The sequence below is a fragment of the Hypanus sabinus genome, chromosome 2, assembly GCF_030144855.1.
Source record: "Hypanus sabinus isolate sHypSab1 chromosome 2, sHypSab1.hap1, whole genome shotgun sequence".
NCBI lineage: Eukaryota > Metazoa > Chordata > Chondrichthyes > Myliobatiformes > Dasyatidae > Hypanus > Hypanus sabinus.
This window is the reverse complement of record NC_082707.1, coordinates 162,185,573-162,199,269: the sequence shown is the minus strand read 5'-3', so window position 1 is coordinate 162,199,269 and position 13,697 is coordinate 162,185,573. Positions and strand designations below refer to the sequence as shown.

Genomic DNA, 13,697 nt, shown 5'->3' with positions numbered 1-13,697 from the left:
TGTACGCTCTGTTGCAGTTATTAAACCCTCGGCTAACGCACAGTTCCTGCTGTGTGGAAGTGTGAACCCTATCCCTACCATGATAAAAAAGACTTTACTCTGTAACTAGATACATATAACTTGACTCTAAAACTTGGAGAAAATGAGTGTATCAAACAAAAAAGGAATTGTGAATGCACCAATTCATTGTTACTTTCCTATTCATCTGTGAAAGTCAAATTATATCTTTTGGCAGAATTCCATTAAATAAACTGACTGTGTCTTAAGGAAAACTCTATTCTCTCCCAATATGGCTCTGAGACTAAAGATGTTCTCTTTGTTTCAAATGAACAGTCTCTCATATTTCTCGTTCGCGATTGGAGTTTTCCATATGAATTCAACTATGGTCTTAACGGAGGAATCAAGTTCCTGGAGAAACGTCTGAAGGTTTGTGCAGGAAAATCTAGTTGATTGTAAATAACTTGGAGCTGAGGGCAGCCCGAGGGTTACACTGAGTAAAAGTAGATGTGAGGTGTTATCGCTAGAACGTCTATGACTTAGAACTCAAGTGAGCAGGTAGCCTCCTGTTGGAAAAGCTCCTGCTTCCTCTGCACCTTGTTCTGTAGCTAAGAACATGGGCAGAAGGCCTGCTCATAGGTTTCAGTTTAAGGTGTTGCACTTAAAACAGAAAGCAGTTCCTAGGAGATCAGTGGGGACCTACAAAACTGATCCAGTTTTCTGAACCACAGCCACAATGCTTAGATCAGGCCACCCCTCTAAACTCAGTCGCTGGAGAAGAATGGCACTTGTAAGAGAGGCTGCTGTGACACCAACGGTCACTCTGTGAGGTGCAGAAGTCAGTGGTTCCTGATGATGAAAAGTGTGATGATAACATTTTCCCACGTGTGTTCACGTACATACTTAGTTAATATATAAGCTGGAAACTATTGAGATGTAACCTGTTAGAAACCTGTATGAGAAAGGAAGTGGATGATTGAACAAGAACTCAGCCAGACCTGTAGCAGCATTCACTGCCTGCAGTGTTAGACTTTACACCGTGAGCATCTGGAAGCTTGGCAGGCTGCAGTAGAGAGGCCGTTCCACTACCTCATTAAACTAATATAAATATCATTGTGTAAACTGGTGCAGCTAAGGACTGTGTAGTTTTAGAAAGATCAAAGAAAACATAATGACGTTTAGCAGGAAAACTATGCACTATATTGTTCCCAATGTGAAGATGTAAGGAACTGTTCTGTGAAATCAGGATGATTCACCAGTAATCAAAGGGTGAAGGTTGCGTGAGGATCTTTGCCTAGGGCTGTATCCTGTTTGCACGTTATTTGCTGGAAAGTGATGAAAGCACTTGCTGGAAATGTGATGAGGCCAAGGCACGTTCATAAGATGTCGTGACCTGAGGATAGCAGACACCATCATGAATGGCAGGGACCTTCAGAATAGCGAGGAACAGAAAGACCTCAGAGTACAAGTCCATAGATCCTTGAAGGTGGCAACAGTTGGGAAGGCAAATGGGACATTAGACTTCACCCCTGAATGCAGACGTAGGGAGGTTGTGCTTCAACTTTATGAGACCTGGGTCAGAACTTGGGATAATTGAGCGACTTGAAGAGTGGAGATGTAAAATGATTAACAAATCATTCTGTGTCTTCAGAATGCCAGGGTGTTGTACGTGCATGCCAGTGTTTCTCCTAATTAAATCCACATCCCTTTACTGCTTTTTTGTGTTAACATCAAGGTTCATGCACTTAAAAATTGTGTTGAATTATTTATGGATTCAAGGTGCCATATTATGTACCATAATTGATGTTTTTTCCTTCTTTACATATTCCAGATTTCAGAAAATCAGCATGAGGAGCTACAAAATGTCAGGAAGCACATTTATTCCTGTTTTACAAACATCTCCTGCTTCCTAATGCCACACCCTGGCTTGAAAGTGGCGACCAATCCCAACTTTGATGGACGAATAAAAGGTAGTGATTCAGCCTGTTGTGGCAATATTCAGCCAGATATTGTTGTGCCCACTTACTCCAGGTGCCTCTCAGCAGATGATTCCACTGACATTTAAACAATATCTAAAATGTAAAGCTTTTTAATACTTTGCATTGCACAAATGTAATTAGCAGAAACATAAAATATATGCTTTTAATCAAATTGTTTATTTCGCTCAGAGATTGACGAACAGTTTATAAAACATCTGAAAGTTCTTGTTTCCTGGCTCCTTTGTCCTGAGAACCTTGAGTTGAAAGAAATTAATGGGAATAAAATCACTGGCCGAGGACTTGTGGAATATTTCAAGGTAAAACATCAAATGAAGCTTTTGATTTAAAATGGTAACATAAATTAAAAAGTTAATTTTTATCTAAATGTTCCAATCTTGCTTTCCTAATGCTGTTTTTGAGGCCATTACTTGATGAACGTTTTCTTGTTGTCTATTCAGCGTGAGTGGTGGGAGGGAGGAAGAGGCCTTGTTTTGTGGCTTGTTGAGTTCTGCCAAGCATTATGGGTATGCTGTGTTGGCACGGGAATGTGGGCTGCTCCCAGAATATCCTTGGGGGAGGTATGTTTTCATGTACATGTGATAAGTAAATCTGAATGTGTAGGACATGTGCATAGGTGAAAATTAAGTACAAGCATATAAGGGAATGTTTAAAATTGTATGTTGGATGCAATTCTTGGACCAGAAGTTGGGTAGAAGATGAGGGCAAATAATAGCTGGAAGCTGGGAATGGAGGGGAACAGAGGTAGCAATTTATTGGTGACGAGAGTTGTGCTTCACAAGGGATTTCCTCAGGAGCAAAACACTTTAATCAATCAGGACCAATCTGAAACTCGAAGTGTAAAATATAGTAGGGAGTGTGGGATTTGCTTCATTCAATAAGAGCACCGCGGATGGAGGGAATGGATGAAACAAGTAGAACTATGACCATCTAAGCACCTTGAGTAGGTTGTGAAAATTGGTGGTGGAGACTACTAGACAAAGGAGCAGAATTAGGCCATTCAACTCATCGTGTATTCTGCATTTGATCATGGCTGATTCATTTTCCCCCTCAAGCCCATTCTCCTGCTTTCTGCCTGTAAAATATGACACCCTTACTAATCAAAAAAACTATCAACCTCAGCTTTAAATCAACTCAATTACTTGGCCTTCAGCCATCTACATTACAAAATAAGGAGTTCAGTATATCAGTTTTAATTATGACTGATATATTAAAAGTAGAGAATGGATACTGGCTAGTAAAGGGATAGAAAGGTAGAATACTGGCATGCCTCGGATGTGTGCTTAGCCCACTGCTCTACTCTCTATATACACATGACTGTGTGGCTAGGCATAGCTCAAACACCATCTATAAATTTGCTGATGATACAACCATTGTTGGTAGAATCTCAGGTGGTGACGAGAGGGTGTACAGGAGTGAGATACACCAACTATGGCTTTGGAGGCTGTGCAGAGGAGGCTCACCAGGTTGATTCCCGAGATGAAGAGGAGAGATTGAGTCGCCTGGGATTATATTTTATGGGATTCAGAAGAATGAGAGGGGATCTTATAGAAACATACAAAATTTTGAATGGAGTAGATAAGATAGAAGTAGGAAAGTTGTTTCCATTGGTAGGTGAGACTAGAACTAGGGGACATTGCCTCAAGATTCAGAGGAGATGATTTAGGACAGGGATGAGGAGAATGGTGAATCTGTGGAATTCTCTGCCCAGGGAAGCAGTTGAGGCTTCTTCACTAAATATATTTAAGATTCAGTTTGATAGATTTTTACAAAGTAGGGGAATTAATGGTTATGGGAAAAAAGCAGGTAGATGGAGCTGAGTTTACAGACAGATCAGCCATGATCTTATTGAATGGCGGGGCAGGTTCGATGGGCCGGATGGCCTATTCCTGCTCCTATTTCTTATGTTCTTATGTTATGCCAACTAGTGTAGTGGTGCCGCAGCAACAACCTGGCACTCAACGTCAGTAAGACAAAGGAGCTGATTGTGGACTTCAGGAAGGGTAAGACGAAGGAACACATACCAATCCTCATAGGGATCAGAAGTGGCAAGAGTAAGCAGCTTCAGGTTCCTGGATGTCAAGATCTCTGAGGATCTAACCTGGTCCCAATGTATTGATGTAGTCATAAAGAAGGCAAGACAGCGGCTATACTTCATTAGGAATTTGAAAAGATTTGGCATGTCAACAAATACACTCAAAAACTTTTGTACTGTGAAGATCATTCTGACAGGCTGCATCACTGTCTGATATGGAGGGGCTACAGCACAGGACTGAAAGAAACTGCAGAAGGTGGTAAATCTAGTCAGTTTCATCTTGGGCACCAGCCTACAAAGTACCCAGGACATCTTTAGGGAGCGGTGTCTCAGAAAGGCAATGTCTATTATTAAGGACCTCCAGCACCCAGGGCATGCCCTTTTCTCACTGTTACCATCAGGTAGGAGGTACAGAAGCCTGAAGGCACACACTCAGCGATTCAGAAACAGCTTCTTCCCCTCTGCCATCCCATTCCTAACTGGACATTAAATCTTTGGACACTACCTCACTTTTTTTTAATATACAGTATTAATGTTTTTGCACATATTTAAAATCTATTCAATATATGTAATTGACTTACTTGTTTAAGTACTATTACTTTTTTCTCTGCTAGATTACATATTGCATTGAACTGCTGCTGCTAAGTTAACAAATTTCACGTCACATGCTGGTGAGAATAAACTTGATTCTGATTCTGATTCTGAAGTTAGCTTCCTGCAATAAAAAAAATGATAAAATACTTAAACCCAGGAGATTCTGTGGAAGCTGGAAATCTTGGACGAACTCTACACATCAAACTGCATCAATGGAAAGTCCACAATCAGCTCTTTCGTCTTACTGACATTGAGTGTCAGGTTGTTGCTGCAGCACCACTCCACTAGTTACTAGTCCATGTTTCAGGCTGGAGACTCTTCATCAAGACTGGAAAAGAAGGGGGTAGAAGCCAGAATAAGAAAGAGGAGGAGAGTACCTTTGTTCTCCCCATTGTAAAAAGCAGGATCTCCCATGGCCTCCTCTGCTATCACAATGAGGTGAATCTCGGGTTGAAGGAGCAGCACCTCATATTCCCTCTGAGTAGCCTCCAACTTGATGGCATAAACATCAATTTTTTAAACTTCTAATAAACATTCCCCCCTTCCTTCCCTTTTTTAAAAATTCCCCAGTCTAGTTACCCTCTCACATCACCTTTTCTCACCTGCCCTTCCCCTCCATCTGGTGCCTGTCTTCCATCCCTTTCTTTCCTATCCGTTCTTCTTTCTTATCAGCCTCATTCTTCTTTCTTATCAGTCTCATTCTTCTTAAGCCCTTTTATCTCTTCCATCTATTGCCTCCCAGCTTCCACCCCCAGCATATAGCTAATCTATATTATTTCAAGGCTGCATTATTTTTGAAAACGTATTAAGTGATTACCAGCAACGTTGAATGGCTATTTGACAAAGTTCCAGAACAGAGGCAAAGAAGATCATTTCCTGTAAGGGTTTTCCTGTTTATTTCCAATACCTGCAGCAATGTTCCCTCTGATTTGTAATGACCAGTGTGCGCAAAAATCTTGCGCTGTGCTACTTTTACCCAGTGAGAACAACGTGTGCGCCTGAGTAATTTCTTCAATAAAAACTGTATAAATAAGCCTCGTCTAAAATTTGCAGACAAATCATCGCAAGCTTCACGTTGTCAGCGCCATCCACATCAGAAACCAGAAAAGGAAATGAGATTGTGTATGATCGTGAAATATATGTAACATGCAAACAAGGAAGAGGGTGACAACCTTTTGTGTGCCGTTTAAATTCATTTGTACACTAGTAGCAAAAGATGTGTGTGCAGACATCTTAGAGGGAATATTGACCTGCCAAAGAAAATGCTGCAAATTGGAACCCATGAAGCCCAGCTAGTGGAAGCAAATGAGGAGGCAATGGAAAAAAATTAGTAGTGTTCTCAGCAGTACTTTTCAATTTACTAATGCTGAACCTTTAGGCTGTGAGTTTTACTGATAGTGAGGTAAGGTGGACTATCATTGAAAGCTGACTGTGTTGATGTCATTATGTAAACAGTAGGTAAAAGGAGACTGTTCTCTATCTACATTGTATTCTGTGTTGTGCATTTATTATGTTTGTTAGGGTAAATAGTCACGAGTGGGGGCATGGTAAAGACGAAGGGGTTAAGTTATGTATTTATGCTTTTTTCTTTGCAGTCTGTAGTAGCTGGGGTTGATGGAGGTCCTATCCCAGTTATGCTTAGCTTATACTTGGGCACAGTTTCATCGCTTCGAGGTTGTCTTGTTTGCTAATTGCTAATAAAGGATCAAATGTATATCCTCGACTTTTGGAGCAATCATTACAGGTGTGAGGTCATGCAAGAGTAACAACTCGGTGGGGTTGCTGGCAGCAGCAGTTGTTCGGTTTGCTGCTACAGAGACCATAGCAAGCACATCTCTTTAGGCACAAAGCGGGACATTTATTGTCTCCCAAAAGTTGGATACCATTGGTATCAAGACTCTGAAAAATGCACAAAGTATTTAAAAACTGCAGCAGCAGTCTCTTCATAATTGAGGTGAGAATTGTAGTGAGTCTTCATTAATCATTATGCGTGTGAAGCTGTCAGCCGTATGTGCGTCCAGTGTTGTAGTAGACGATATCAACCGAACCAGGAACCACCTTTCTGTATCGGGGAATTACTGACAAGAATCAATTCTCTGAATGTTCAGGGTATCACAGTGAAATCTGATGTCTGTCATTATCTCTGAGACATATTGAACACCGAACGTATCAATGACCATAAACTTTGTGTTTAAATTATTTTATTACAGGCATACATAAAGATTTATCAAGGGGAAGAACTGCCACATCCCAAGTCTATGTTACAGGTAGTGTAACTCAGTCACAGATCTGTGTATGATGTCAATAGATTTCGTAGTTGTATTAGTCAAAGTACAATACAAATTTCATGTTTTGCTTTACACTCTTGCAAAGCAATGGCCTACAAATCCAGATTAAATTAGAATGTAATAACATTTAGTCCTTGTGTAAACCTAGTTCTTTATGAAAATACGCTCTGTACTTTGTAGATGCAGCAAATTGTAACATTCTAAGTGGAGCCAAACATCAGGAAGCACTGATTCATTTCATTGGCATTCTAATCTTTTCTAATGCTCCAGACAAATCTATAAGAACATCAAGCATCTTTCAGTTGGAAGGGGGAGGGGGATGGGAGGTGTTAGAGACAAAAGGGGAAGGTGGTTGGGAATTCTGCACCATGTAGTAATTATATTAGGCTGTCAGGTGACCAGTGACCCACAGACAAACCGCAGGCCCAATACAATAATATTACAATCTCTCCCCTCTCACCTTAAACTTTCTACCAGTTGCTAAATGGTCCAATGAACTGGCAAACTTGGGAGAGGCTAGAAAGAGTGTATCTAAAGATGGGTTCATAACTTTGCCTCCTAAATATAATTGAAGTGCAGAACTCAAAACAGAGATTTAGGTGACATTAATAAACTACTGTAATTTGAGAGACATTTAATTAACTAAGGTCAGAAATTGAATCGTGTTACTACCCCAAACTGGAAAGGCTGCAGAAGGTCCTTTCACTGAAGCAGTAATTGTCGGTGCTTTATGCTGAATCCCTTCCTATGTTCAGATGCCACCTAGTGGTCATTCCTCAAATTGGACACTGTGGCAGGGGCGTCATGTTAAAACCTTGTTGATGCGGTCAGTATCCCTAACAACTGGTCTTAAGTTAGACTATCCTTGATTTGACAGTAATGAATGTCCTTTACATTTGTTACAGCAGTATTAAACAGATATGAATAATATGTAAAAGGAAGTATAATTGTAAAAAATAATTAAACTGCTTGAAGATGTAAATGATGTAATTAAAGGAATCTTGCTACTAGTGGAAACTCAGATTCCGATTTGTCAACACTCCTATTGAATATCTAGAGACATGTAGAGACCACTTAGAAACCCATTTAGCATGATTAGCTTGATAGTGATTCCAGGGGGAAAAAATCTACATTAAGACATAATCATCCAGATTTTCTTGTCCAAGTTCACTAAATGGCAATTTATGACTGACCAGGCTGACTGGATTAAATTGAAAATAAGGTCCATTAATTTGCCCTGAGTTAAGAAATCATTCTCCTGTACTTAAGAAACGCAGAACTAAATTGGGCCATGCAGAATGGAAACAGGATGCATTTTTCTCCCAACAAATTATATTAAACATCTTGTTAGTAATACATTATAGTTTATGAATCAATTGTAATTTTCAAGACCCACTGGCTCACAATGGGACAATTGTACAGTAACCTATGAAACATAGTGAGGGTGGATCACTCTGGCTGCTGTGCTCTAGACCCACTAATATGATGAACTGGTAGGCAAGGCTTTGGGCCTACTCCAGGCTGCTCTGAGGTTCAGATCTGAGGACTCTGTTTTGGTTCAAAATGCTGCTGTTGTTTGCTTCAGTTGTTTCCATATGTTTTTTCTTTCTCTTGTGAATCAAGTTTTGATCTTTTATTTTTATTTTCATTCTTGTTTTTTCCTTAATTGAGTTCTTTTGGGTTTCTTGCTTTGTGGCTACCTGTGAGCAAACAAATCTCCAGGTTGTGTAATTTATTCATTATTGGATAATACATGAATCTCTTAAATTAGAATTTTTTAAAAAAATCTGGGTTTGTACGTCTCCGTTACTGATTTATGTCACCAAAGACTAGCAAATTTCTGCTGATGCAGCGTGGAGAGCACTCTAACTGGTTGTATCACTGGTATGGAGGGACCACCACACAGGATTGGGAAAAGCTGCAGAAAGTTGCTACCTCCGTCATGGCACTAGTGTTCTGAACATTGAGGCCATCTTCAAAAGACGATGCCTCAAAAAAGAGGCATCATCGTTCAGGACCCCATCACCCATCACCCTTGATGTGTCCTCTACCATCAAGGAGAAGGTACAGGAGCATAGAGACACACGCTCAACATTCTTCCCCTCCACCATCAGATTTCTGAATGGACAATGCACCCATAAACATAAGACATAGGAGCAGAATTAGGCCTTTTGGCCCATTGAGTTTGCTCCATCATTCAATCATGGTTGAACCATTTTTCTCCCTCCTCAGCCCCTCTCCCCGACCTTCTCCCTGCAACCTCTCATACCGTGTCCAATCAGGAACCTATCAATCTCTGCTTTAAATACACCCAATGACCTGCCCTCCACAGCTGCCTGTGGTAGCAAATTCCACAAATTCACCAAAGAAATTTCACCGCACCTCTATTTTAAATAGACGCCTCTCTCTCCTGAGGCTGTGCCCTCTTGTCCTAGACACCTCCACTATGGGAAATGTCTTTTCCACATCTATCCTGTCTAAGCCTTTCAATATTCAAAAGGTTTCAATGAGATCCCCCGTCATCCTGCTGAACTCCAGCGAGTACAGACCCAGAGCCATAACATGTTCCTGGTATAATAACCCTTTCATTCTTGTGAACCTCCTCTAACTCCTTCCAGTGTCAGCACATCTTTTAGATGAGGAGCCCAAAACTGTTCACAATACTCAAGGTGAGGCCTCACCAGTGCCTTATAAAGCCTCAGCATCACATCCTTGCTCTTGTATTCCAGACCTCTTGAAATGAATGCTATCATGGCATTTGCCTTCCTCACCGCCGACTCAACTCGCAAATTAACCTTTAACACTACCTCTGTATTTCTTTTCCACTCCTTTTGCACTAATTTAATTTTTGTAAATATACTTCTATTTGCAATTTATACTTTTTTTATTATGTATTGTACTGTCCTGCTGCCACAAAACAGCAAATTAAACCTGACTCTGATGATATTATCTCAGGTTGCTAACAGGGCAAAAATATTTTATCATTTCACTGAATTCAAGGGAATTCAACAAGTTTAATATTCATTTTATTCATTCATTGAGATCCACCGTTTATTCAGTACACACTGTCAAAACATTGCCAGTTCATCTAACCAGTCTCCTTATCCTTCCATATAATTAAGGCCACAGCAGAAGCCAACAATTTAGCAGCTGTAGCAGCAGCCAAGGACTTGTACAGTAAAAAAATGGAGGAGGTAAGCAGTCTACATCACTGTACCAAGTTTTTTTTCTGGTTAAAGTGTCAGCCTTTGAATATCAAAACTTAATACTGCGATTGGAAAAAGATTTGCATTTAAAAAAATGTGCCTGAATCTAGTTAACTTAATCTACTTGGCCAGATTCCCAAATTACCATTAGAATTGGATGATGCTGTAGCTGATTAGCAGATTATGCGACTAGCATTTTACGTTGCTAATTAATCCGTTAATTTTCCTCTTAGTCAAATTTAATTTAATTCCATTGATTCAATCTACAACTTGTACTAAGCACTTGTACTCCACTAACCAAATTGTTTGAAGATGTAAAAAGTGGGTGTGGGAACTAGAATCTGTGATGTCAATTGTGACTACATTTAGAATGAACTTTGAATATACAACACCAGGATATCCTGAAGTTGTGAAAAGTGCTAAATGAAAGCTCTTTATAAGGCCACTGCCGGTAACTACATGCTGTGAATGGTCGAGAATATTCGTGTTGTTCTTATTCATTATTCCACAGTCATAGATTCACCAGCTTTCTCCCTGCAAGCACACAGTTATCGCTCAAGCATCTACATGCTGTCCTTTGGCAATGCCATCTAAAGGCACGGTACCATTTTCTACATGTGTACTGACGAATCTCATCTTCCCTTCATCAGCTCTACCTTCATTCACCACTCAGCTGTCTCATACTGTTTGCAGACACCCAGTCAAAGTCTCTTCCACTTGCATGTTAAGGTTAAAGTCCTTGTCACCTGCTTTGTTTCCATGCCATCAGTGCTTTTCCCCTGCAGCTGTGCAAAAACTGAACCAGGAAGCTTGCAGTCTTGGTATCATTGTTAACACACGGTCAGGTTTTAGATTAACTTTGCAAATTAGGTCTTGTGCTGATCTCACTTACTCCCTTGTGTCCATCTCTATTCCGATTCAGTTCAAATGCCGTTTTACCCCATAGGTCTGTGGAGGGGACAGACCATTTCTTGCACCTGCTGACCTCCAGAACAAGCACTCGGAGCTTCGAGAAGAAGCTGTCAGATTATTCCGTGGAGTTAAGAAGATGGGAGGAGAGGAGTTCAGTCGCCGCTACTTACAGCAACTGGAGAATGAAGTTGACGAGTTATACATTAACTACATCAAACACAATGATAGCAAAAATATATTCCATGCAGCACGTACACCTGCCACTTTGTTTGTGGTGATATTTATTATGTATGTAATAGCTGGAGTCACTGGGTTTATTGGAGTGGACATTATAGCCAGCCTGTGCAATATGATCATGGGATTGGCTCTCATTACTTTGTGCACATGGGCATATATTAGATACTCTGGAGAATACAGAGAGCTTGGAGCTGTCATAGATCAAGTAGCAGGAGCCTTATGGGACCAGGTAAGTGTACTCCAGGTTTTCTTGTGTTCTAGAACAATTGACTATTGCTGGGACAGATTGTTTTCATCCTGTTACAAAACCATTACTAAGAGCTTTAAGTTAATGATGCAGAATGTTTCTGCACAATCTTTGTCAATGAAGTATTATGATTTAGATTTGAATTACCTCATTATTATGTGACCAGATGTCATGATTTAACTAATTAGATTATCAACTTTCATATGCAAGGTTGTAGACTTTGGCTCAGCAAAAAAAAGTTTCTGTAGAACACCATGTTAGTGTGCTTTGATTAACACCTGACATCATTGACTGCCAAACAGTCACACTGGCACATTGTACCCTTCCTCCAATGTCCATTCATTTCAGAATAATCTGCTCTGCCTCTAAAATTCTACTTACCAAAATGATTAACTGGAACATTTAGCACTAATGACGGGTGATGACATTCTGGATACCAGGCCCTCCAGGTTTAATTACAGTGGAAAGAAAATCCTTCAGTTGCACTTGATTGGTCCATATCACATATGCACACCATTCTCATGTTAGATGTCAATGAATCTTTAAAACAAATAGTTACTTTTGTGAACCAGTTAAGTATATTTTCTTCAATGTGTTTTTATTTGATTATTTGCACAATTAAGACTTTAATAAATGTGATTTTGGATTTTTACCCAAATGAGCAATACTTAAACTTGCACTCCATCATAATTAATCTTATTAGAAAGTATTTTATTGTATGTTTTCTTCTAAGGGATCAGGAGTAGTCTACTGCAGGGGAAAAACAACTAACAACCAGTTTTTTAAATGAGTAAAACAATTAGCTTTGTTTGTCACATACACATCAAAACAAACGGTGTGATGTGTGTTAATCAGTAGGTGCATACACAGTCATATACATACAGACAATACAGTGGCATCTGTTCACTTAAACTTATGATAGCTACCTTGTGTGTAATTGCAACATGTACTTAGTTTTTGGTTCTTCCATCTGCTGTTTTTACAATTTTATATTGAGATTAGCTTTGTCCTTTCAATATTCTTCTTTCTTTTCTGCAATTCCATAGGGAAGTACCAATGAGGTAAGATTTCATATCTTATACCATCACCTAGCAGGCTGAGGTTACTCTGTGGCACCATTCTACATTTGCAATGATCTATTTTTTGTGTGATCAGCTTCAGGTAGTGTGTTCTAGCAGATATTTAAATAAAAGTGATAACTTATTTGTAAAATAATGGGATTTTATGAATATTGAGTAACATTTAAATTGAATTCTCAACATTTATTAATGAATTTTGTAACCAATTTGGAATACATTAAGGAACAAAATTTCTTCTTGATCTGGGCATTGCTAACAACACGGTAATTATTGGTTTAGTTAAGGTTTTGAGTTTAATATTTGGTCCTTAGGTCAGCCTTTGGAGGCTTTGAATAAATACTATAAACCAACACTGAATTTCAGTTAAATTAGGAAAATTTAATTTCACCATGCCTGATAAAAGAGTCAGTTTCAAGATAATTATGGAGAGAAGGATAGGACTGGTCCTCAGGTTAAGATTTCAAGCTGGAGAAAGACCAATTCTGATGGCATCAGAAGGGATCTATCTGACAGACGTGCATTTGGATAGGTTGTTTTCTCGCAAAGAGATGCTGGACAAATGGGAGGCCTTCAAAAGTGAAGTATTGAGAGTGTGGAATCTGCTTGTTGCTGTTAGAATAAAAGGCAGGAGTGACGGGTTTAGGAAACATTGGGTATTGAGGCTCTGGTAAAGAAAAAGGAGGTGCATATCAGGTATAGGCAGTTAGGGTCTATTGAGGTACTAAGGAGTATAGAAAATACAAGAGAACACTGAAGAGAGAAATCAAGAGGAAATGGCATTCAAGAATCCCAAGGGGTTCTATAGCTATAATAAGAGCAAAATGATTGCAAGGGTCAAATGGATTTGGTCCACTTGATGATCAGTATGCTCAAAAAAGATGATCATGGAGTCAAAAAGGATGGGGGAGATCTTGAATAATTGTTTTTGCATCTGTATTTATTGTGAGACAGACGTAGTCTATAGAACTGAGAGCAAAATAAAGTAGTGGGGTTGTGGACTGTATCTGGCGAGGTGGTGTTGGCTGTGTTGAGGTGATAACTCGCCAGTTTCTGATGGGGTGTTCCCTTGGACCTTGTGGAAAGCCAGTGCAGAGGCTCTAACAGA

At 39.7% G+C, this 13,697-nt stretch overlaps 1 protein-coding gene across 1 annotated transcript in view; it reads left to right on the top strand.

Annotated features, from left to right (window-relative positions):
* Nucleotides 1-13,697, top strand: part of atl1 (atlastin GTPase 1) — a 74,368-nt gene that overhangs the window by 55,281 nt on the left and 5,390 nt on the right. The window contains exons 7-12 of the mRNA XM_059958123.1: nucleotides 334-426; nucleotides 1,829-1,967; nucleotides 2,166-2,293; nucleotides 6,834-6,890; nucleotides 10,034-10,105; nucleotides 11,064-11,495. Of these exons, the coding sequence (XP_059814106.1) occupies nucleotides 334-426; nucleotides 1,829-1,967; nucleotides 2,166-2,293; nucleotides 6,834-6,890; nucleotides 10,034-10,105; nucleotides 11,064-11,495 (921 nt within the window). The remainder of the gene's footprint in view (nucleotides 1-333; nucleotides 427-1,828; nucleotides 1,968-2,165; nucleotides 2,294-6,833; nucleotides 6,891-10,033; nucleotides 10,106-11,063; nucleotides 11,496-13,697) is intronic.